A 22,568-nucleotide genomic window follows, 5' to 3' on the forward strand; every position below is an offset into this window, starting at 1 on the left:
CAATTATATAAACACAGTAAACAACACCCTTGATCATTTATCCAACCGGTCAAGCAGAAGATAGACGATCCACCCAATTAAGCGACGAAAGTCTCAGCGCGAACACCGGAGCGTACAGACTTAGTATCAGAAACCTTAGCCTTAGACAACCAAACCTCCCAAAAGCCATCTCCGCCGCCTAGACACAGTCAGTCTCTCCTATATATCGAAACATGTATGTACGAAACTTACAAGTAGACTCGGGCCAGCCATCGCATTTGGTATTGCACTTCTCCTTATCAACCTTTGAATCCTCCGAGGGCACCTCGTCGCCGCACCAGCATTCGTTGCCGCCTGAGACAGCCGCGACGGGGGCTCCACGGTCGCGGCACGCTACGCCGCAGAGTTCAGTGCTCTCGTATTTAGAGAGTCCGAGACTCTTCAGGTCGCCTGAATCGCTGTAGCAAGTAGTGGTGAAGGCGGAGGCGGAGATGGTGAGGGCCAGGACGGAGGCCAGGGAGAGAGTTTTGGAGAACATTTTGTTGTTGATAGTGAGTTAAGAGTTGGGTATAGAATGGGGATTGGTTATTGAATGGAGATCGTATGGTTGTTGGATGCTGTATTGCTTGGAGCACGGAATCAATAGCATATTTATATCCCTTCTTCGTGCGACGTGCATCTCGAGTATCTCTATTTATGAGTTCGATGTGTTCTATTCTTGGTCGTCGATAGTCGGTAATGAGGCGATGCAATAGACACTAAAACTGCGGCCCGAGACAACCAGCAAGGTAAATGGCTGCTCAGGACCCAGTGATCGCCGCCTGTTTCAGTGTTAATGCTTATGGTCCGTACCTTGATGCCCCCCAGCGTCATATCTGGTCGTAGATGTCTCAAAAAAGTGAAGTGGCATTTGCCCCATGGAGTTTGGGTCTGTCAATGATGTTGGCGATATATTGTCTGACCGGCACTCTAAGCCCTAAAAGAGGATAAATCCCGACCTGTGGGGATATCCGGGACATCTTACTCGTGATACATGTCTGTCTGGAAGTGGATTCCAGTAAATATCGGAAGGATAAAGTGATCTGCAATATATGTCTACTGTTACTAATAATAATACAAATACCTCGAATACTAAAATCTCACTTCCATCGAGAGATGGATTCGATTGGTCCGCAAGCTGAATCCTATGTTGAGGTACTAGGTACTGTAGAGAGCTTTCATGCTCCATCGTTGACCACTTTCACTACTCTTGTCTTAGTTTACTTGGAGGCTCTAATAAAGGAAACTATTGGGGTGTTGAAAGAGTCATGGAGTTGGTAAATCCAGTATCAGTCTATCTCTTCAGCGGGAACTTACCCGAGAATGAAAATAAGCATCCGTTGACCTAAGAATCTCACGACTCAAGCAACTGCGGGTGGCGCTGCAAGGAGTACTTTAATCATCTACTTTCATCATCTGTGATTCGTCCAGTGTCAGACTTTATCACACTCACATGGTCCAGGATCAATGCAACTGCAGGATGATGGTAGTATGGCTTGTTATGCCCCAGCAAGGGACCTCCGATTACAGCAGTTGCAACCATCATGCGGTTCATTTAACATTGTGTAAAATCCTACATGATGACAGTTGTTCAAGCGGTAAATCCCCCTTATAGAATTCGATTCTCCGCAATGAATCGTGGCAAATCAGCATGTCCACTTTGATCCATATACCGCTGACCTCGGGTTCCTGGCCCACACGTCCACTCAGTATGATACTTGATCTGATCTATAACTTCTCCAATTCGCTTGATCTTACCCACCCAAATATAACCCCATTCATTCGCGTGTTTCCAATTTATAGATCAATATCTATTCAAGTAGTTCGATGAAAGAAATAATCACTCAAAATCCTTCCAAGCTTTCCCGATATTGTGACAATTCTAGGAATTTGACACGGTCAAACGACCCACAGCAGCATCCGTGTATCAACAATGAAGTCTGAAAGGGAATGGATTCTGCTTCACCCATATTCTGACCCGTTGTCTTCTTTTTAGGCTCATTATCTAGGCTACTAGCGGGTGTACCTCCTCTATTGATTCTAAATCGGCATATACCACCAGACACAACCATCACAACACACGCTTTGGACTGTTTCCAGACTTACATTGCAAGGTCCCGCTGTGATATGAAGTTGCACACTTACCAACTATATCAACAGGTCTCTATCAGGTACTCAAGTGTAGACCAGGCAGGTATAGCGAGATACGGAAACCAAATGCCGGCCATGCTAGAATTACCCCGCAGTGATTGGTTGGATACCCCGGACCCCGGACTGTCTAGCTCGGCAATGAACAGCTTGATCATGATTAGAAATCGACTGCGCTGTCATTCTTCCACTGAGATCCTCCAAGTTTCTAGCTCAATTCTCCCACTTCTGTGGTTCTGTTCACTTGTTGAATCCAATGGATACAGCCATCCAACATCAAATATTCTATATCCATCACAATGACAGCAACGACCCATGAGAGAGCACCGTCACCCTCCGAGGACACACCTCTCATCCGACGTGCCTCGGAGGAATTGCAAGACGACCATGTTCCAATGACGTTTGCGAGAGGCTTCGTCATAACCTTGACAATGGGGCTCTTTCTTTTCATTCAAGGTACCAGTGGGTCTCCGGCGTGTGGAAGGCGCATTGACAGAATTCAGGCACCAATGTGTCGATGATGACCACGGCGCAATCGGCTATTTCCGAAGACCTCGACGCCTTCTCCGCCACTACCTGGTTTAATTCGGCTTACTTGGTATCTCTACCTTCTTTTATACACGCCAACAGTTTCTAAAAATTATGGTACTGATCAATGAAGATCGGAATGTCCAGTGTCACTCCTCTCGCAGGCCGCCTCTGTCAAATATTTACCCCCCGCATCTATGTGTTATTCTCCTCGATTGTCTTGTCTGTAGGCTTGTTCGTCACGGCGGCCGCTCCTAGACTCAGTGTCTTTCTTTTGGGAAGAGCTCTATCCGGATGCGCCGGAGGCGGCTTGTTGATAACAGCAATCATCCTCTCCCTTGATCTGCCCAGCAAAAAGCGAAGGGGCATCTTCATCGGGCTTATCAACGTAGGGGCGACCACCGGAATTGCGTCTGGTGCAGTCTTAGCAGGAATATTCACTCCTCTATACGGCTGGGTATGTTTCTCCGTCATCGACGAGTCAGGCTAACGTGCTTCAGCGCTTCATCTTTTGGATCCAAGCCCCTCTCTCGCTTATATTAGGGCCCATTCTATATTTTTCTCTCCCCCCGCCGGACAGAGATGAAGGACTATTCTCCCATTCCCCGGTGGCAAAGTTAGCCAAAGTTGACTACGCGGGTGCCCTCACATTGGTATGGTCATCAACCAGAGACGTCGACCTCATCTGACCAGTTCCAGGCGCTCTCCGTGTTCCTACTCCTGTTCGGCCTCTCGTCGACAGATATCACAATCACGCCTATCATTCTCTGCCCAGTCGTCTTTGCTATCTTCCTTCTCATTGAATCCAAATACGCCACGGACCCCATCATCCCAATCCAGGTTCTCAAACTGCGAAGCGTCGTGTTAACCTGCCTCGCAGGCCTCATCTCCATGATGTCCCGCTGGGCTATCCTATTTTTCACACCCGTATATGCCAGCGCCGTTCGCACCTGGCCATCGTCAACAGCCGGCCTGATCCTAGTACCAACAAACGCCGGCTTCGGTCTCGGAGGGGTTCTAGTAGGCTGGCTTCATATCCGCAGCACCAGCAGTTACTACATGTACACCACTCCCCGGCCGAAAGCAGCCAAAACCGAAGTAACTAACTTCTACAGATCCAACCTCGTCGTCTACCTCCTCTTCGCCCTAACCAGTCTCGCCCTATCCATCCTCTCGACCCCCACCTCCCCAACAGCAGCCTACCTAATCACAACCTTCCTCAACGGCCTCTCCGCCGGCGCCCTCATGAACTACAGCCTGACGCACGTCCTGCACCTAACAGACCCCCAATCGCACTACATAGTCAGCTCCCTCCTCGGCATGTCTCGGAGTTTTGCAGGAAGTTTTGGCTCCGCCATCGGCGGCGGCTTCTTCCAACGCCAGCTGAAGAGCAGCCTGGAGGATGGGTTCGCGCGGTACGGCCTGTCCGGTCGCGAGGCGCTTCTTCGGATGCTGTTGGGCAGTCCTGCGCTTGTGGGGAGCTTGACGGGAGTGGAGAGGACGGTCGCTATTGAGGGGTACGAGAGTGCTGTTAGGACGTTGCTACTTGGGGGTTGTGTGTTGACGCTTGTGGCTGGTGTTGCTCATGCTGGGACAGGTTGGAGGCCTTACTCTTATGAAGATGGCAAGAGAGGAGATGAGGATGGGGAAAGTGGTATTGTGGAGTAAGCTTTCTTTATCTTGATATACGTATTAACTATAACTATGGTAATTCAAGCCTTAGAGGTAGTATAGAAGCGAAAAGCTAAAGCTCACTGCTCACTTACTGCACCTGTTGGAATATGTTTGGGGAAACTACCAAATTTTGGTAGCGTTAAGTTATCTATGCTGGCTCTTATAATACGATACTGGCTACCATTATCACAATGGCATTTTCTACTCCACATAACATCGAATCGATTGATGTAATCCTCTTCTCTATATACAATGTCACGTGATATAGAAGCTCACGTACCTGTCAGGCAGAAAGGCAACAAGATTATGTAATTATCTATCAACCAATCAAAGCTTGGCTAGAATGATCCATCAAGTCCATCTCATTCTTCTCCACCATCGTGAATTCCGCGATAGTCCAAAGATCACCCTTGTTTGTCCTCTGCTTTCGTCATTCAACTCAATTACTTCTACCTAGCCTATCAAAATGCCACGCGCAGTCAGGGGTACACCACACACCTCATCAATTCAACAAACCAAGCTAAGCTAACCCTCTCATCTAGGGGTTCTCATCGAGTGCGACCCATCCGTCAAAGCCATCATCCTCAAATACGACGAAGAACGACACGACTATATCGTGGAAGATCTGGACGACGACCGCCACCTCGTAATCAAGGAGAGCCAGCTGCAGAATCTCAAGTACCGTCTTGGAAAGGTATGCTGCATGGAGATGTGGATGCGCGTGCTGTTGCTGATGTGTCTAGGAATTGGATGACAAGGTCATGCAGCCTGACGAGTCGGAGTCGGAATAATCACTTACGAACACCGTCGACTTGAAGAAAGCTGCCTCTGTATTCTAGTTTCGCCACCCTTCCCCTCCGCCATGCTCGGTACTACACACTTCCTCCGCGTGAGGTAGAGCTGTCTGTTTCGGTATATTGGGTGGGCGGAGCAATTGTGTCCGATTGCTTGCGTTAGTGGCACTCACGTTCGGTTTGTTACACTCGCGTAAGCAGGAGAATCATCTAGATACTCTGGGTGTAGGGGTCTGCCTTTCAATAGCATAGCTCATGGGAAACTGCACGCGTGACGTCATACTAATCAAGTCTTTGCTCCTCCTGGGTGGATGGGACTGTGATTGAGCTAAGCAGGGAGCGAAGGTAGCAGCCATTGTGTGATCCCATGTGCTCGAGTCTTGGTGACAGTGTCACTGCTGACCATGCGCGTTCGACGTCACGTGACCACGGAAGCTGCTAGAAGCCACTAGCCATATCGAGCACCAACTGGTATCATCAGCAAGCACTTTCGCCAACCTTCGAGACATCTCCAGATACGCCAGGATAAGTTGTTTGTGATACTCTCGCAAGTTCTGGAATCATGTCTCTCAGGTATATTAAGGGCCTCCAGCCCCGTGGAGTTGATCTCATCCATCACCAAGAAACAGCAGTACAACAACACAGCAAGCAAATCTAAGACAACAAGTCTACCACAACACATCTCACTATCAACTATCAATCCTCTTCTCAATACTCTCATACTCCACATTCAATCCAACATGTCTCTCTTCCGCACCATGCCCACTGGCGGCGACTTCGCCCCTCTCTTCCGTCTCCTCGATGACTACGATGTCCACCGCTCCGGAAAAGGCCAAACCACGCCGGTGCGCTCCTTCTCGCCTCGCTTTGATGTCCGCGAATCGCAAGACGCATACCTCCTAGATGGCGAGCTGCCAGGAATCGCCCAGAAGGACATCGAGATCGAGTTCTCCGACCACCAGACTCTAGTGGTCAAGGGCCGCACCGAACGCCAGTACCACAGCGAGCCCTCCGATCAAGAAAGCAACCCGAGCGACACCGACGATAACGCCCAGGCCGGCGAGAAGCGTGTCAAGAAGTCGAACCACCGCTTCTGGGTGAGCGAGCGCTCGGTCGGTGAATTCCACCGCAGCTTCAATTTCCCGAACCGCGTGGATCAGGACAACGTCAAAGCCAGTCTAAAGCATGGCGTGCTGTCTATTGTTGTGCCCAAGGCGACTACTTCGGGTTCGAAGAAGATTACTATCGAGTAATTTCTAATTTCGGTCCTGATTACGATTGATGGTTATTGAGCTTGCAACTTGCTCTGATTTGATTAAGGTTTATTAAGTCTGCGGCTTCTACTCTAATTACGATTGATGGTTTTGCGCTAGCATAGCAGTGGGATATGGATTGTTTTGCGGTTTTCCAAGTTTGTTGTACTAATAACGTGAATGGCTGAAATATTTAATATCAATTCGAGATTTTCTTTGAGTTTCCATATTTGAGCAGTGTATTACATTCCTCGCGTAGAATCGCATATCTCACGTAGTACTCCATAATTCTTACCCCGTGTGGAGGAAGCATGGAATGTGGGTCTCCTGCACCCCCAATACCAATGGATGATGGATGTTCCGATACCGGCATGACAAACCAGTCAAATATTGCGATTGGTCTATCATGGATGGCTTCATGTTCACATACATGGAAATCAAACATCCTCAGCCCTAAACCCTCACCACCAATTCGAGTAGCACTACACCAGTAGATCGATATATCATCATACTTTGAGACAATTACAGCTTGCGATTGCCCCATTTTAACCCCCCGACGCAGCAACAAAATGGCCTCCATTCTACCACCGGATATCATGGCCCTCCAACTCTCCACCATCGACCTCCTCACGGCGATGTTCCCCACACCAGGCGAGCTCGACATCCCAACCTCCACAACAGACTGCATCGACCGACTCCGCAATTGGTGCGAAGATCCCTCCTCAGCACCCCCAGACACACCAGCCCGACTCGACCTCGCCGTGCGACTCCCCATCCCATCCAGCGACCAGATCATCCAAGTAAACATCATCGTGCCCCTCCAGCACACCAGCTCAGAAACCGAACTCGACGAGCCCCCACCACTCAGCTACACCCTCCGCCAGCCGGAGTGGCTCTCACGCGCCGAACTAGCTTCCATCTCGGCCGACATGCCCACAGATGACATCCTCTCCGCCTTCCAATACATCCAAGACACAGCATGCGCACACCTCACCTCATCATCATCGTCAACAAACCCCACCTCCAACCCAAATCAACCAAACCAACCCATCATCCGTGCCTGGTTCTACTTCCCCTCTCTATCCACGCGCGAAAAGCGCGACGACCTCGTCCGCACAGCCCCGTCCTACTCCCTAACAGGCTTCGTCCTCGCCGGAAAACCCGGCGTGCTCTGTCTAGAGGGGGAGTCAGCGCGCATCGACGCCTACATGAAGTACATCAAGACGCACTCGTGGGGCGACATCCCCAGCCACCAGAAGAAGGTCAGCGAGCGGTTCCGGCAGACAGAGGCCGTGGAGCGCGTGTTTGCCGACATGCAGGAGATTACGGACTCGCTGGGCGAGAGGAGTGGGCAGCGTGCGAATCGGGGCGATATGCAGGCTTTGGAGGCTTGGTTGGGGGCGAGGGGGTTGGGGAGGCGTTTGAGAGGGTGATTTTTTGAGATTTTTATATATGCGTGTGCCAGTATTGTTATTATTATGCATTGCTGGTAGATGAAATTAATGTCTCGGGGGTTTATATACGGGATTGAGCATATTATCGGTAAGACTGCTTGCATACAATGTGATCTGTTTTAGACTCGATGAACCAGATTAGACTAAGCCGACGAAGTCCAGCTTTTAGCTAAGGCACCTGGTATGTTCTCTCAAACTGGGTACATGGATTCCTAGGGCGGTTCATAATCCCAATATTGAATACTCCAGTAATCATAAAAGCTTCTTTCTGCATGATCACCGGCGTTAGGGTATCTGATAACCCCGTGACCTACCATACCAGACAGGCTACTCCCGATCCTTGCATCCCCTCATTCCTAGTTTCCCCTGGGAAGAGATCAGGTCGGATCCAACTCATGATGATAAAGTTAATATGGTTGCGCTCGAACCATTCTTACGTACTAGTTGTTCTCCTGGAATGTGTACACATTGTGGATTCCAGGCTTGGACAGCCTGGTAGGATGGTAAACTTCCATGTTCTGAACCTATTAGATATTGGAGATACGAGGGAAAGAATAAATTGGAGATGGATATGACCGGTCAAAGAAGAGGCTGATACGACTCTGACAGATTGAATGAGAAAACCTGAAGATAAATATGAAAGGCTCTAGTGTCCAGATTTAGAAGGCATGCAGGGTGATTTGTATATACGCGTGATTCAAATAAGAGATAAAAAAATAGGTGAATGTGTAAGTACATAAGCAAGGAGTGAGAGCATAATTAGAGGAAAATAGGGCTAAGACAAATAAGGCTAAGACATGCAGGGCCAGATACATAGAGATCAGGATATATATGAGTTCTAAGTAAGAGTTACTCAATCAATGTCTAACTACTATTTTATATAAGGGCTTGTAGTACTGTTCTCTTACTTCTCTCACCGAAATATCTCTAATAGTCAGGCGATATAAGTAAGACCAATCCAACACAATTGTTAGAACCCAGGGAATCGTGTGTCCTTATCCTAGCATACCTCACTCATTGTGGAATTCTAACATTGCTGGCATGTCTAGCTTTCGACCAACATTTATGGGTCACCACATACCCGTTTCAGGGTGTAGTATCAAACTCCATGGTGTCCACATTCCAGGACTTCACCTAGCATTTCTGGTTGCAATTTGCCTATTCTCAGCCACCTAAACATCTAAGTTCTTCTCTGGGACGTAAAACCCCAGCTATACCATTGGAGAATCTGTTTCCAGCTCATCCACATATGTCTCGTCGCATTGGAAATAGGGTTGTTTACGAAGGCCAGAAAATGCAATTATATCCTTGTAGCCGGGTGGGAATCCTTTGTGGACATCTTCTATCGCAATAAAGACAGAATTACCAACAACAAAACCCGAAAGTGATATGGTGGCTTCAGTGATCTAGTAATTGCGCTATCTTCTATACGGTCTTTATTAAATCAGCCTGATTCATATGAAGGGACACGCCAGGAAACCACATGACAGAAGCTGGAAACAGAAACCAGCACACTATGTCTCACTACGCACGCGAGGAGTTAGGCCGGGGAGCAAGACCGTGATTTCACTGCTTTGGGTGATCCACATCTCGCGAATCATGTCTCAAGACTGCTACACCAAGATGTTGACCTAATGATTGGTATATGGCTTAACCTGACTGATATACCTAACACACCTCTCTTAAGTTCTATCAAGGCAACTTCTAGTATAGATAGACTGATCCTTCTTTAGATACTAGCTCGAGAATAACTAGATTGTAATTTAGTTACTAGTGAACTTCTTGATTTATAGATATTTAGCTTACTCAGAATAAAAAGAGAATACTAGATCTCTAAAGACCGGGCTTATAACCTCTCAAGACTACTACACCAAGATGTTGACCCAACGGTGAGTATAGGACTTAAACTGACTGATATACCCAACATCATGTACACGAAGATTGCCGTCTATGGGCTACTAGCGTGCCAGGTAGCTCACCCCAGCCCTCACAAACCCAAGGACCCGAGGATAGTCTCTGGATGGGTCGGAAGGAAGTCTGCCGCAATCAGTAATATCCACTGTACGTAATGTCTCCGTCAAGGGATGGATAATGGCTCTGGATCCTACTCATTGATATTCTCACCAACAGTGCTAGACGCATTGTATCAGCTTTCACTCCACCTTGGTATAGGTCTTTGGCCTAGTGGGGGTTCGCCTATTCTAGTATGCAAATACAAAGGTTGCTCTGATTGTTACTAAACTCTACATTTCTCTTTCATCATGTAAGATGCGTAATCCCGTCGACTTGTACAATGCAGGACCTACCAAAGAGCATCTCACTCTTAGAACCTCGAATCAATGGACGGCGCAATTCAGCCATACTAATATAGAGTGGATAAAGTAATCTGAGCCAGTCAGAGTCGAGATTGTTATTATCATCTAATGATAGAAATAATCAATATAAATATGAGCTTGTTATGTTATATATAAGAATCAAATACGTTTTATAAAACCATATCAAAAGGCCTATCTACATCCTACAACCTTATGTGCGATCCCCCTTTAACCGCGCGACATATCTATACAATTGGAATTACATATCGTAGTATAACGCATACTCTTCTTTTGACCGTTGCACCAAAGCACCAAATCATTATTCAGTCAGCTTGATATGGGTGATATCAACATCTATCGAAACTCATCCAGCATCCAGATATATAATGCCATCGGGCCGAGGCATGTGAAGCCGGCCTCACATACTCAATCCCCTCACCAATATACAAATCATTCAACATTATATCTCTGAGGTAGCTAATCTATTCCATCAAGTACGAATTATCTCTTTCAAACCTATTCAAGCAGTGTTCGCAGTATTGTTGGATGTGTCACTGTGTCGTAGACCAAAGCCGTGACATCTCCACATCGGGTAAATACCTCGGCTCGGCCGACCTCTAAGTAATCACCGCGCAGGTCGTCGCTGTTTACAATAAACCCTCTCCTCTACACCTACATCTTACACTCCCTCCCTATCTCATCCTCACTGCTATATTTTTACAAACAACTTTATATTCAAGATGCCCGACTACTCCTCCCTCAAGCACTTCAACGTGCACTTCCCCGCCGAGCACCAATATGTCGCCCACGTGGAGATCAACCGCGCCGACAAGATGAACGCCTTTTTCGAAGCGTACGCATCCTAATCCCCCTAATAGCAATTCCAACCCAATAATATTCCAACCAATAATATACAAAATCAATTAACAATCATAAAAAGCATGTGGCTCGAACTTCGCCACCTCTTCGACACCCTCTCCACCGACCCCTCCGTGCGCGCCATCGTCCTCTCCGGCGCGGGCCCCAAAGCATTCACAACCGGCCTAGACGTCAAAGCGGCCTCAGAAGGCGGCGTCCTCTCCGCCGAAGGCGACGCCGATACCGCGCGCAAAGCGGCCCAACTCCGCCGCTACATCGGGACATTTCAAGACTGCATTACATCGCTCGAGCGGTGCGAGAAGCCCGTCATCGCCGCGATGCACGGCTTCGCGCTCGGTCTAGCCGTTGATATTGCCACTGCATGCGACGTGCGGCTTTGCGCGCGCGACGTGCGCTTCGCCGTGAAGGAGGTGGATATTGGGCTTGCGGCTGATATTGGCACGTTGAGTCGGTTGCCGAAGGTTGTGGGGAACTACGGGTGGGTGAAGGAGGTTGCGCTGAGCGCGAGGGTGTTTGGGGCTGAGGAGGCTGAGCGGGTTGGGTTCGTGAGTCGCGTGTTTGGCGGCAAGGAGGAGTTGGTGGGGGGTGCGTTGGAGGTCGCTGGGTTGATTGCTAGTAAGAGTCCTGTTGCTGTGCAGGGGACGAAGGATATTTTGAATTGGTCGAGGGATCATCCTGTGAATGAGGGTATGTTTCCTTCCCTTCTTTTCTCCTTGAGATAAGTATGGATTCGGCGATGCTAACTAAGGTGTAGGTCTCCGATACACCGCAGTGTGGAACAGCGCCGCGTTACAGACCAACGATGTGTCCGCGGCAATGTTATCAGGGATTCAGAAGCGGAAGCCGACTTTTGAGAAGCTGTAAGCTTTTCTATTGTCTTTTTGTCTCATGGCGATGAACTTATATACACACTACTCCGCACGTACATACTATACGTACACACATACTATATAGGATTGGCTTGTCTGGTTGGACTATTTTGGTTGGTATTTGGTGTGACTTAGGTTGTAGATGTGGGTGGTATGCCTGCATTGTGTGCGTACCTCGGATGTCATCTATATATAGGCTCCAAAAGGGGAATTGTACGATATAATACTGGGTTAAGACTCATAGCAACCCCATATACAGTATCTGGTAACATAGTATCCGATAGGTTCATATAGCAGGCTCAACCATACTATAATCCATCCGACCGGTATATGCAATTGATCTATTCATATCTAGACTCCCAAACAATTCAAACAGCCCCTCATAAACACTAAAGCTAACGCCTCATCATAATATTATTGGGTATGTGTATGTGAATATGTTCATGTTTCCAGCACCTTCTTCACTATCGACCGCTTCTCCACTCGCTGATAATACCCCGCTACATTGCGGTGGGTCTTGGTAGATACGACTCCCTGCACCACCATCTCCCGTAGGATGGGCCAGAGCGCGCAGTCATCGATTCCTAGTGCTGGTCCGCAGAGGTAGGCTTGGCCGGCTAGGGTCTTGTCCCATTTTTCGAGACACTCGGAGAGATCCCCTGGGGTGCCATCGTGGGCTTGGTATTGGTCCCAGCTGGCGAGGAGCTGGTCGATCTTGTCGAGTTGATCACCCCCTTGGAGGGCTGCGACTCCGGGGCGGGGCGGCGTTCGTGCGAGGTATGTGAGGATGTTGACGTCGCCTGATACTTCTGTGCCGTCGCTGGCGGTGAATAAGGGTTGGGCATGAGATGGCGTCTTTGACGTGTCTGGCATGTCGTACCGCACACCGTTCTCGTCGAGCGCCAGTCGTACCCGGAGACTGGCGATGTCGTCGGTGCCGAGTGAGAGCATCGCCGTCGACGATGTCACAAAGTTGACTGCGTCAAACCCGCCCCCGTACACCTTATCCCAGTCGAGGTCGACGCTGCGATTCTCTTCTCCAAACGCCCGGATCAGCCGCTCCGTCTCGGCCGGATCGCCGTGGATTACAGGTCGGCCTAGGCCCTGCTCCTTGGAGACGGCGCCTTGGCCCCAGATCATGTCGCCTTGGGCGTTCACGAACGTGGCGATACGACGGAAGGTCAGGGAGATGCGCTGTCCGCCGAACGCGCGCTCGTCGAGCGATTTCTCCTTCTCCGGCCGCTTGTCAGGCCGGATGCCGTGCAGCCAGCGTCGGTTGGTCTGCTCGCCGAGGATGAACAGCGACTCGTGCGGGAGCGGGATGCGCTGCGTTACCCGACCCGACTCCCCGTCTGTCTCGTGCGACTTGGTGCGGAGGACCATGGTGCGCTGACACCCCAGACTCACATTGCAGATGAGCGACCCCCGTGCAATGTCGAGCGTCTTGTCCGAGTGCTCTGAGATGCGGTCGTCCCCGCCGCGGTAGAGCTGGATGAGCACGTGGTTGAGCGGGTGGCCCAGAATGCGCTCGACGAAGACCCGGACTTCGTTAACTGTCCGCGTGAACGGCAGTAACGGCGGCGACTCGTCGGCCGGATGGCGGTAGATGGGGATCGACCCGTCGGGCTGTGGCCGGCCCTGCACGGCCACGAGACGCGGCACCTCCCCGGAGAGATGGTACATCTTCTGCCAGGCGACCTCGTCGCGGATCTGTTCGAAGGCTTCCGGGGGCAAGTCGAGCTCGTAGAGGATGCGGGAGTCGCCCTCGCCGATCCGGTCGCCGGGACGACAGACCTCGGGCATCTTGTTGGGCGCGGACGGGCGGCGGTAGGATGAACGGGGGCCGGAGTCGGATTTGCCCTCGGACTTGCCATCGGGCTTGACGTCGTGTTGTCGTCGCGGGCGACGGGCCCGCGCGTGTGATTTCTTTTCTGGAGATCCTGGGGGCTGCTCCGGGCGACGGTGGCGGCCGCTGGCGCGAACGAGGTTGGCGAGCTCCAGTAAGTTGCCATCCTCGTCGTCGGACGCGTCAGCTAGTAGGTCTTGGACCATCCGCTGCTGGCCGGACCCCGACCCTTCCGCGGAATCGCGTGCGGCTTTGCGGTTCCGCCGGACGTTCAGCTCGTCCATGACGGTCTCAATTCCGGTGGGGGTCACCCACCGGGCGGGTTGCGGGTCGCCCTTGCGCGCGATAGCGTCGGTCTCCTCCCAATCTAACTCCTCTAGTAACTCCTGGACGGAAATACCGTTAGCGCCCAGGATATCGGCCATGCGTCGCATGGCCTCCTCGTGGCGCTGGAAGCTGCGAAAGCCGAGACAGTCTTCGACGACGGTGACGGAGAAGCCGAGACGCACGGCGTCGAGGGCGGTCGCGTAGACGGAGACGTTGGACAGGGAGCCGCAGAGGTAGATCTCAGTGACGAAACGAGTGCGAAAGGAAAGGATGAGGCCCTGATCCTGCAAGGCGGAATAGTCGGATTTATCGATGAGAGTGTCGGAGGGGTCGACGGCGGACAAGACGGGGGCGGGAAACTGAGCGCCCGCAGTGTGCGGGTAACAGCAGCGCGGGGGATCAACCGAGAGGAAGGCCTCCTCGTCTAGGGGGGTGATGGGCTGGATGGGACCGGGATCGGACGGGGGTTCTGACGGAGGGTCTGTGGCTTTCTTGGCGGGGCGATCGAGCACGACCAGTTCTTGAGCGTCAAGACCGATCAGCGAGCGACGGTCGGCTTGGTGCGAGCGGACCCAGACGACATCCCCGTTGCGACGAAAGGCAGTGGTCAAGGGGGCGAGGGAGTCGAGGAAGTCCGAGGTATTAGGGACGTGCAGGGCGCCTGAAGGACGGACGAAATCGTTCTGCAAGTCCAGCAACAATAGAGCCTTTCTGGTGTGGATGGCGGGCAGATTGCCGAAAGACGGGAAACTCATCGTAACATGATAGTCGGGATTGATATGTATATATATAGGAGGAGTATCGACAATCCGGTGGAGAGACTGTTGGTAGAGAAAGCTAGAGAGAAGAGTGAGGGAAGGAGTGGGAACGAGAAAGATGCAGAATTGACTGGTCTAATCAGTTCGATTCACCAGATAGTCCAGATCTGCACCAGCTGTATCACACATTCTGATTGGATTGTGGCGCAGGATCCCCGCCAGTCCATCGCAGCATCAGGACTAGAAGCAGAAGCAGGATGGATCGTGACGATCGCGTCTTGCGATGGAAACGTGACTGGAGAGCAGGGAGCCTGAGGCAGGGATGATGCAGAGATGAGTCATCTGCATCGATCCATCATAATTTGCTACATAGCGCTAGTCCCGATCCGGTCTAATCACGAACTGAGGCTAATCCCTATTCGGACATCACATGATCCACCGACATCGGCCGGGGAGCCTGAGTCCAACTCCGGTCACCTGACCCCCCCCCGGTTTTCCCGCCTTTTTTTTCAGGATTCGCTCGTTATAAAAGTCGTCATTCTCCCTTCTTTCTCCTTCTTTCTTTCTTCTCTCTCCCATCCATCCATCTATCACTTCATCTCTCCCCTCTCCTCTCTCACCACCCTCACAATGGCTTCTCGTGGTCTTCCCCGTGCCCTCCGTGTGGCCCGCGTCGCCGCTCCTCGCTCCGTCGTCACCGCCGCCCTTCCTCGTCCGGCTCTGGCCAAGGCCGCTGCCAATGCCATCCCCCGTGTGACGGCCACCCCCGTCACTCCCATCCGTGGCCTGAAGACTATGACCTTTGCCGATTCCAAGGAGGTCGTCTACGAGCGTGCCGATTGGCCCCGTGAGAAGCTGCAGGAATACTTCAAGAACGACACCCTCGCCCTGATTGGCTACGGCTCCCAGGGTCACGGCCAGGGTCTCAACCTGCGCGACCAGGGTCTGAACGTCATCGTCGGTGTCCGCAAGGATGGTGCCTCGTGGAAGGAGGCCATCCAGGACGGTTGGGTTCCCGGCCGCAACCTGTTCGACGTCACCGAGGCCGTCCAGAAGGGTACGATCGTCATGAACCTGCTCTCCGACGCCGCCCAGAGTGAGACCTGGCCCACCCTGAAGCCCCTCATCACCAAGGGCAAGACCCTCTACTTCTCCCACGGCTTCTCGCCCGTCTTCAAGGACCTCACCAAGGTCGACGTCCCCGCCGACGTCGACGTCATCCTCGTCGCCCCCAAGGGCTCCGGCCGCACCGTCCGCTCCCTCTTCCGTGAGGGCCGCGGCATCAACTCCTCCATCGCCGTCTACCAGGACGTCACCGGCCAGGCCAAGGAGCGCGCCATCGCCATGGGTGTCGCCGTCGGCTCCGGCTACCTGTACGAGACCACCTTCGAGAAGGAGGTCTACTCCGACCTGTACGGAGAGCGCGGCTGCCTGATGGGCGGCATCCACGGCATGTTCCTCGCCCAGTACGAGGTTCTCCGCGAGCGCGGCCACTCCCCCTCCGAGGCCTTCAACGAGACCGTCGAGGAGGCCACCCAGTCCCTGTACCCGCTCATCGGCGCCAACGGCATGGACTGGATGTACGCCGCCTGCTCCACCACCGCCCGCCGCGGCGCCATCGACTGGTCGTCGCGCTTCCGCGAGAACCTGAAGCCCCTCTTCAACGAGCTGTACGACAGCGTCCGCGACGGCACCGAGACCCAGCGCTCGCTCGACTACAACTCCCAGAAGGACTACCGCGAGAAGTACGAGAAGGAGATGCAGGACATCCGTGATCTCGAGATCTGGCGTGCCGGCAAGGCCGTGCGCTCGCTGCGTCCCGAGAACCAGAAATAAATAAAAAATTATGTATTATGATATCAAAGTTTTATTTTAATCTATTTCACTTTTTTTTTTTCCAAAATTGATCCTTCCTCACGTCGCATTGGCTTAATTGTATATTTATCACTTCGACTGGGACTGTACAAGATAATAGTAAACTCAGACAGATACTGCAGGACAGCAATACTATAGTATCAAGTCTACTAGCTTATGAGTCACTAAATCATGCATAGTCCAATCAACACTAGCAAGACTAGCTCAAACCCTCTCCAGTCCTCAGATGACTCCTGTCCCCATCATTCCCTCCCCACCATCCCCCACCACCACCCCAACCCATCTAACAACACAGAATACACAGCCCAAAACCCCTCCAAAGAATCAACCCAAAAGCACGAAAGGGGAAAAGAAGATAGAAAATGACATCCACCGAAAAACCCACCCCCTCCGAACAGGCCAAAAACCTCACCCCCGCAGCAATCCACTCCGCCCACACCCTCATAAAACCCCACATCCACAAAACGCCCCTCCTAACCAGCAAAACTCTCAACACGCTCGCCTCGACACCACAACCGGGCGTCGCAGACGCAGCGAGCCCCACGCTGCGCTTCTACTTCAAATGCGAGAATTACCAGCGCATTGGGGCGTTCAAGGCGAGGGGGGCGTTCCATGCGCTGTTGAGGTTGTTGGAGAGGGTTGGGGAGGAGAAGCTTAGGGCGTGTGGGGTTGTTACGCATTCTTCTGGTGAGTTTCTTTGATTCAATATTTCGTTTTATTCCATATATGGATATGTGTGTGTGTGTGTGTGTCTGTGTTATGGTTTATCTTTGATATTAACGTGGTAAAGGCAACCACGCACAAGCCCTCGCCCTCGCAGCATCAACGCTCAACATCCCCGCCTACATCGTGATGCCACGGATCAGCACAGTCTCAAAGATTGAAGGGACGCGCTCGCAAGGCGCCGAGATCGTATTCAGCGGCTCGACGGCACCAGAGCGAGAGGCCGTCGTGCGGGAAGTGCAAGCTCGGACCGGGGCGATTCTCGTCCCGCCTTACGACGACTTCGACGTCATCTGCGGACAGGGCACGACGGGGTTGGAGCTGGAGGCGCAGTATAAGGCGCTTGTTGGTGATGAGGGGAAAGAGCTGGATGCGGTGATTACGCCTGTTGGTGGGGGTGGACTGAATGCGGGGGTTGCGACTTATTTCTCCGAGAAGCGGACGAGGGTGTTTGGGGCGGAGCCGAGTTTTGAGGGCGCGGATGATTGTCGGAGGGGGTTGGCGAGTGAGGGGAGGGAGAGGGTGGAGGTTGTGAAGTCGTTGACGATTGCGGATGGGTTGAGGACGCCGGTGGGTGTGTTGAACTGGAAGGTGTTGTCGGATCCGCGGAAGGTGGCGGGTGTGTATGCGGTGACGGAGGAGCAGATCAAGGCGGCGTTGAGGCTCGTTCTGGAGAGGATGAAGGTCGTTGTGGAGCCGAGTGCGGTGGTTGGACTGGCGGTTTGTCTGTATAATGAGGAGTTCCGGGCGATGGTGGAGCGGGAGGCGGGGAGTGTGGGGTGGGATGTGGGAGTTGTGTTTAGCGGGGGGAACACGACGGTAGAGGCGATTGGGAAGCTGTTCTCTTGACTATAGTAGTTGAGTGCTAGACATTAAATCGTGACGACTCCCTCGGTGATCGTGAAGGAAAATCCCCCTTTCTGCTGGATCCGCTCCACCACCCGCTGCGGCCAATCCTCCTCTCCCCATGCGTTAGCCCTCGCCCAGAACTGGCCCCGTCGGACCGCGTCCTGTCGTGCGTCTGCGGCCCGCTGCGCCCCGTGCACTGTCGTCCCCGATGGAAAGGCCCGGACGGCCTCCCGACCAACGACCAGTCGCAGCGTCGGAAACGCACCCCATCCTGGAAGCAGGGGCCGCAGCGACGGTGCGCGGACACGACTACGGCTCCGTTCTTCTCCCGGGTTGTACAGGTCGAATGGGCCAGACGCTGGATTAGACGCAGGCGGCCGCCCTGTAGTAACCGTAGTGGTGTACACGACCGTACAACCAAACCGTCGCTGCAGACGCCTGAGCTCAGCAACGAGTGCAGCGTAGAGGTCGGAGATATGGAAGCTCTGCTGCATGCGTCGCTCGCGCTCGAGCTCCGCGTACGGCCGGCCGATGTCCTCGATGCGGGCGACCTCGTCGCGCAGCCGGTCTGGCCAGAAGAAGGCGCTTGCGCTGTCGAGGAAGATCGCGTGCAGGGGTCGGGGAGCGGAGTGGTGGCGTGTGAGGTCCAGCAGGTAGGTGTCTAGCGTTTGTAAGGTAGCGAGGAGCGAGCAGGATGACTGGGGTCGGAACACGTGGACGTGCTGTAGGGTGGTTGCAATAGTTGTTTCTATGCCAGTGTGATCTGACTGACCGGCTTTCTGCTTAACAATACCTCTGGCTACGCTTTGTAGCCGTTCAGCATCAAACCGGCCGTCCGTGTCGATGTAGACGACGGCAGCGGTGCATCCACCTAGAGACGCGCCGTTGAACGTCGATGGCAAGACTGCCATCGCAGTCAGATAGTACAAGATCTGGGACTTCCCCGCTGCCGACGAGGCGCTGGAGATTTCCACGACGGGATCATGGCGCTTCTTGGATAGAGCCTCTGGCTGTACTTCCTCCTGTTCATCCTGGCCAACAGGAACCGTCCTTTCCACAGCGGGGACAGGACCAACAGGCATAAAGACCTCAACTAAGCCATCCAGCGCATCTGCTCCTAATCGTGGGGATGGTCCCAGTAGAGTTCGCAAATCGCAGAAGATCTGTCCGTCAATCAGTAGAGCATAGTCTTTAGTGGGATAAGCAACCTACCTCATCTAGCCCTTCCTCGTGGATCTCCTTTAGCAAATTCTCCCCAAAACTGGCAGCCATATTGAGGATTCATGGGTGTGAAGACTTAGTTTATACCAAAGGGTAGACAATGTCCTGCCAATAAAGATGTAGGATGGAGAGGTGAAGAAATGCGGAGATAAACGATAACAAACTCCGCTCCGCCCACGCCGACCTCCGATCTTCTTCTCCACCACCATCATCACCACCATCACACCCAATCCACTCCAACAACCCACCACCAAACAAGCGAACAACAAAACTAAACAAATACCAAAGAGGAAGACAGTGCAATGGCCCCCTTAGTCCCCATCTTCTCGGCATCCTCCCTCCCAGACCACGTCAACACCGTGCAGCGCAACTTCCAAGAAAAGCGTCGCAAAGGCGGGCCCGTCGACCTCGCGCAATGTCCGCTCTTCGAAATGACCCAGTACTCGTGTAATCCGCCGCAGGAGGGGGTTCCGAGGCCGGGTGTTGTGGTGTGCAAGCCTGTTGTGCGGTTATTTAGGCGGTATGTGCCATCGGTCGTGATTTTCTACAAGGGTGGGTGGATGATGAGTGCTGACTGGCTGGGATAGGTGTGCCGAGGGTTTAACAGTCGAGACGACGGCGTGGGAGCCTATACGGGTTGCGGAGGAGAAGGAGGCGAGACAGCGGGTACAGGCGTCAACTCCATAGGGGAGTTGCGTTGGACAGGCTACAGAACATATCAAAGCATGGAGTCGGCGTTACGGAAGTCAATTGTACTATAGGAAATCATGAATGCATATTAATTCTACTCCAATGGGTATCTCCGTATCTCAACGTTATAATACAAGTCCAGATCAAAGTCAACCAGACCAAATCAACCAACGCCAACGCCATCCCACCCACCATGCATGCTACCTATCCAGCGATCCAGCCCTCCACCCGCGACATCTCAGGAGTCGCCTCCTTCGGGGCAGGCTTCGACTCCCGCCGAGTGCCTCCCGACCGACGCCAGAAGTCGCGCTCGCAGTTGATAATTGGCGGCAGGTCGATATTCAGCGCCAGCTTGTTCCTCCCCGGCTTGACCTCGGGGTCGGCCGCGGCGCCGAACTCGATCTCCATGGGCGCGGTAGGCGGCGCATTCTGCATCTTCTTAGCCAGGCTCCTGACGGTCTTCTCGAACATGCTGTCCATGGTCTCGGTGCGACGACCCCACGGTTTCTTGTCGCGCGACGACGTCCCGGCCTGCGTGTCTGTGAAGGCGGCGCGAGCCAGCTTGCGCAGCGCCTCCTCGCCGTGGCGGCCGTCCTCCGTGGCGCGCTCGCGGATCCGCTGCGGGTCCTGCTCGCGCTCAGTGAAGACCGCCGTGTGGCGGTATGTGTGCTTGCTCGGGAACTCGGGGAAGTGCGTGGGGATGTAGGCTCTGTGGGCGCGGTCGGTCTCGCCGCTGAGCTGGGGGCCCAGGGACGGGAGGGTCTTGAAGGGGGCATCGACGGGCGGAGGGGTGAGCGGCAGCGTCGGGATGGGGTCGATGGACGAGGGGGATTTGAGGTGAGGGATGAGATCGTCGAGGCGGAGACGGTGTCGGAGCAGAGCGTGCTCGAAGTCTTGCGGGATGGGTTGCGTGCGTCGGCTGACGAGCATGGCCTGGCGGATGAATGAGGCGAACCGGAGGATGTCTAAAACGGTTGCGTCAGTAAACAGAGCTATAGCCCGTAAGGGAAGCTGGGGACGTGTTTACATTCTCCCGTGGCATTGCGAAAACTATCCAGCGCCGCTGGATCCGCTATGTCAAAGCCACATTCTCGGAGATACAGCCCAATGGACCGGTCCATCAGATGGTCGACGGTGGCATCGTCGGTGATGGCGGGCTCGGGCAGGGTCTGGACGACGGGGGTGTGTAGGCTGTGATGGTGGTGGTAGGGTCGCTTTGGTCGCTTAGTATCGGTGAAGTCAGGCTGATCCAGCAGCGAAGAGGATCGCTTGAGCGACGAAGGTGGCTGTTCCGAGGAGACCATGATGTTGCTTGAGGAGATGAAGTTGTTGGGATGACGGCGGACAAACATGGGCGGGCGGTCACGTGGCGTGTGTGCCTGAGGCAACTGTCAGTCAACGCCTCGATGATTGAAGTTATACTGATCCCATCCAGAACACTTCGGGCAATTGTACTCTGATTTGATCACTTGTTAGTACTTATATCTCGTTTGATTGGGTCCTTTTGCAGCGGCGCCTGAACAAGCTATTCTCCTTCTCTCCTCTCTTATAACCGTCCTTTGGGATTACCAGGGCCGTTTGCCTTACTCTCTAATTGTAGTAGTCTATGCCATCTAATTTCTATCATTGCAGAGAACACAGAAACTCTTCAGGCTCTTCTTTCCTGCAATTTGAGCATAGCGACAGAGACAGGGAAATTATGGTTGACGAAACACTACCACCAAAGTAGGTCAATATATCCCCAGACTCCCTTCCTGTTTAAATCGACTCCTACTCTACAACGCTAAGATTAACATAATTATACCATATTAACATCCCAAATCACTCTGTCAATCACTCTTCAATCCACCAACAGGATCCCAGTGGTTGATCTTTGCCTTGTCGTCAAAAGGCGCGTTCCCCACCTTTCCCACCTAGATAGGCAAGTCCCAGTCCAAACAAGACATTCGACCAATCTGTCTTCCATTACTTCTTCCTCCTCCAAGATAGGAAACCTCCGACATAGCAGGGCATGTCAGGCGACTATGCTCGGTGGTGTTGTTCTCCACAATACGTTCCCTACCTGCATGTGCCGCCGCATCCCCACTAGTCCTCAGCCAGTGGGATTATCATACCCCTCCAGTAGGTGCGTTTCTTTTGTTCTAGTTTACGCCGCTATTCTTCAGAGTCAACCCCTTGCTGATCACATTCTGGGGCATCGGTAATATGAATATGGAGTTTAGAATGGTCATTCCATTGTATCTATACCCGATCTACCAGTCCTACAAGGCGGTAGTGTATATGCTTGGGCTGGATTGTCCAGATAGAGATGGTAGTTGGAGATCTGGCCATATATCATGGATGAACT

At 52.6% G+C, this 22,568-nt stretch overlaps 12 protein-coding genes across 12 annotated transcripts; 8 read left to right on the top strand and 4 right to left on the bottom strand.

Moving 5' to 3' along the window:
* Positions 1-77: 77 nt before the first annotated feature.
* Positions 78-517, bottom strand: P168DRAFT_307206 (WSC domain-containing protein; the record flags this gene model as incomplete). Its single annotated transcript, XM_024839087.1, has 2 exons — positions 78-178; positions 232-517. 2 exons carry the CDS (start codon positions 515-517, stop codon positions 78-80), a joined length of 387 nt encoding a protein of 128 aa, XP_024689342.1.
* Positions 518-2,465: 1,948 nt separating this feature from the next.
* P168DRAFT_243476 (putative MFS multidrug transporter) lies at positions 2,466-4,362 on the top strand (the record flags this gene model as incomplete). Its single annotated transcript, XM_024833863.1, has 6 exons — positions 2,466-2,622; positions 2,670-2,764; positions 2,828-3,151; positions 3,195-3,347; positions 3,394-3,755; positions 3,810-4,362. The coding sequence occupies 6 exons, from the start codon at positions 2,466-2,468 to the stop codon at positions 4,360-4,362; spliced, it is 1,644 nt and encodes a 547-aa protein (XP_024689343.1).
* A 472-nt stretch (positions 4,363-4,834) lies between these two features.
* Positions 4,835-5,159, top strand: tfb5 (TFIIH complex subunit TFB5; the record flags this gene model as incomplete). The annotated part of the gene is made up of 3 exons (XM_024840510.1): positions 4,835-4,853; positions 4,911-5,062; positions 5,112-5,159. 3 exons carry the CDS (start codon positions 4,835-4,837, stop codon positions 5,157-5,159), a joined length of 219 nt encoding a protein of 72 aa, XP_024689344.1.
* Positions 5,160-5,902: 743 nt separating this feature from the next.
* On the top strand, positions 5,903-6,415 carry P168DRAFT_299642 (Hsp20/alpha crystallin family protein; the record flags this gene model as incomplete). The annotated part of the gene is made up of 1 exon (XM_024838359.1): positions 5,903-6,415. One exon carries the CDS (start codon positions 5,903-5,905, stop codon positions 6,413-6,415), a length of 513 nt encoding a protein of 170 aa, XP_024689345.1.
* Positions 6,416-6,739: 324 nt separating this feature from the next.
* Positions 6,740-7,848, top strand: P168DRAFT_275188 (DUF1115 domain protein; the record flags this gene model as incomplete). Its single annotated transcript, XM_024835474.1, has 1 exon — positions 6,740-7,848. The coding sequence occupies exon 1, from the start codon at positions 6,985-6,987 to the stop codon at positions 7,846-7,848; it is 864 nt and encodes a 287-aa protein (XP_024689346.1). The 5' UTR covers positions 6,740-6,984.
* A 3,014-nt stretch (positions 7,849-10,862) lies between these two features.
* Positions 10,863-12,031, top strand: P168DRAFT_275191 (enoyl-CoA hydratase/isomerase family protein). Its single transcript, XM_024835475.1, has 3 exons — positions 10,863-11,037; positions 11,125-11,750; positions 11,818-12,031. The coding sequence occupies exons 1-3, from the start codon at positions 10,925-10,927 to the stop codon at positions 11,925-11,927; spliced, it is 849 nt and encodes a 282-aa protein (XP_024689347.1). The 5' UTR covers positions 10,863-10,924; the 3' UTR covers positions 11,928-12,031.
* Positions 12,032-12,240: 209 nt separating this feature from the next.
* P168DRAFT_293181 (isochorismatase family protein family) lies at positions 12,241-15,085 on the bottom strand. The gene has a single exon (XM_024837751.1). It carries the CDS (start codon positions 14,858-14,860, stop codon positions 12,374-12,376), a length of 2,487 nt encoding a protein of 828 aa, XP_024689348.1. The 5' UTR covers positions 14,861-15,085; the 3' UTR covers positions 12,241-12,373.
* Positions 15,086-15,456: 371 nt separating this feature from the next.
* Positions 15,457-16,863, top strand: P168DRAFT_293182 (Ketol-acid reductoisomerase). Its single transcript, XM_024837752.1, has one exon. It carries the CDS (start codon positions 15,494-15,496, stop codon positions 16,697-16,699), a length of 1,206 nt encoding a protein of 401 aa, XP_024689349.1. The 5' UTR covers positions 15,457-15,493; the 3' UTR covers positions 16,700-16,863.
* Positions 16,864-17,005: 142 nt separating this feature from the next.
* P168DRAFT_307212 (threonine/serine dehydratase) lies at positions 17,006-18,310 on the top strand (the record flags this gene model as incomplete). The annotated part of the gene is made up of 2 exons (XM_024839088.1): positions 17,006-17,425; positions 17,529-18,310. Exons 1-2 carry the CDS (start codon positions 17,101-17,103, stop codon positions 18,308-18,310), a joined length of 1,107 nt encoding a protein of 368 aa, XP_024689350.1. The 5' UTR covers positions 17,006-17,100.
* A 23-nt stretch (positions 18,311-18,333) lies between these two features.
* On the bottom strand, positions 18,334-19,582 carry P168DRAFT_330077 (putative Rad51 family DNA repair protein; the record flags this gene model as incomplete). Its single annotated transcript, XM_024841541.1, has 2 exons — positions 18,334-19,473; positions 19,523-19,582. 2 exons carry the CDS (start codon positions 19,580-19,582, stop codon positions 18,334-18,336), a joined length of 1,200 nt encoding a protein of 399 aa, XP_024689351.1.
* A 122-nt stretch (positions 19,583-19,704) lies between these two features.
* P168DRAFT_313115 (uncharacterized protein) lies at positions 19,705-20,293 on the top strand. Its single transcript, XM_024839633.1, has 2 exons — positions 19,705-20,051; positions 20,119-20,293. The coding sequence occupies exons 1-2, from the start codon at positions 19,834-19,836 to the stop codon at positions 20,216-20,218; spliced, it is 318 nt and encodes a 105-aa protein (XP_024689352.1). The 5' UTR covers positions 19,705-19,833; the 3' UTR covers positions 20,219-20,293.
* P168DRAFT_275201 (TBP-associated factor 8 family protein) lies at positions 20,292-21,525 on the bottom strand (the record flags this gene model as incomplete). Its single annotated transcript, XM_024835476.1, has 2 exons — positions 20,292-21,186; positions 21,249-21,525. The coding sequence occupies 2 exons, from the start codon at positions 21,523-21,525 to the stop codon at positions 20,426-20,428; spliced, it is 1,038 nt and encodes a 345-aa protein (XP_024689353.1). The 3' UTR covers positions 20,292-20,425.
* Between the last annotated feature and the right edge of the window lie 1,043 nt (positions 21,526-22,568).

This window comes from Aspergillus campestris (assembly GCF_002847485.1).
Source record: "Aspergillus campestris IBT 28561 chromosome Unknown P168scaffold_13, whole genome shotgun sequence".
Taxonomy (NCBI): Eukaryota; Fungi; Ascomycota; class Eurotiomycetes; order Eurotiales; family Aspergillaceae; genus Aspergillus; species Aspergillus campestris.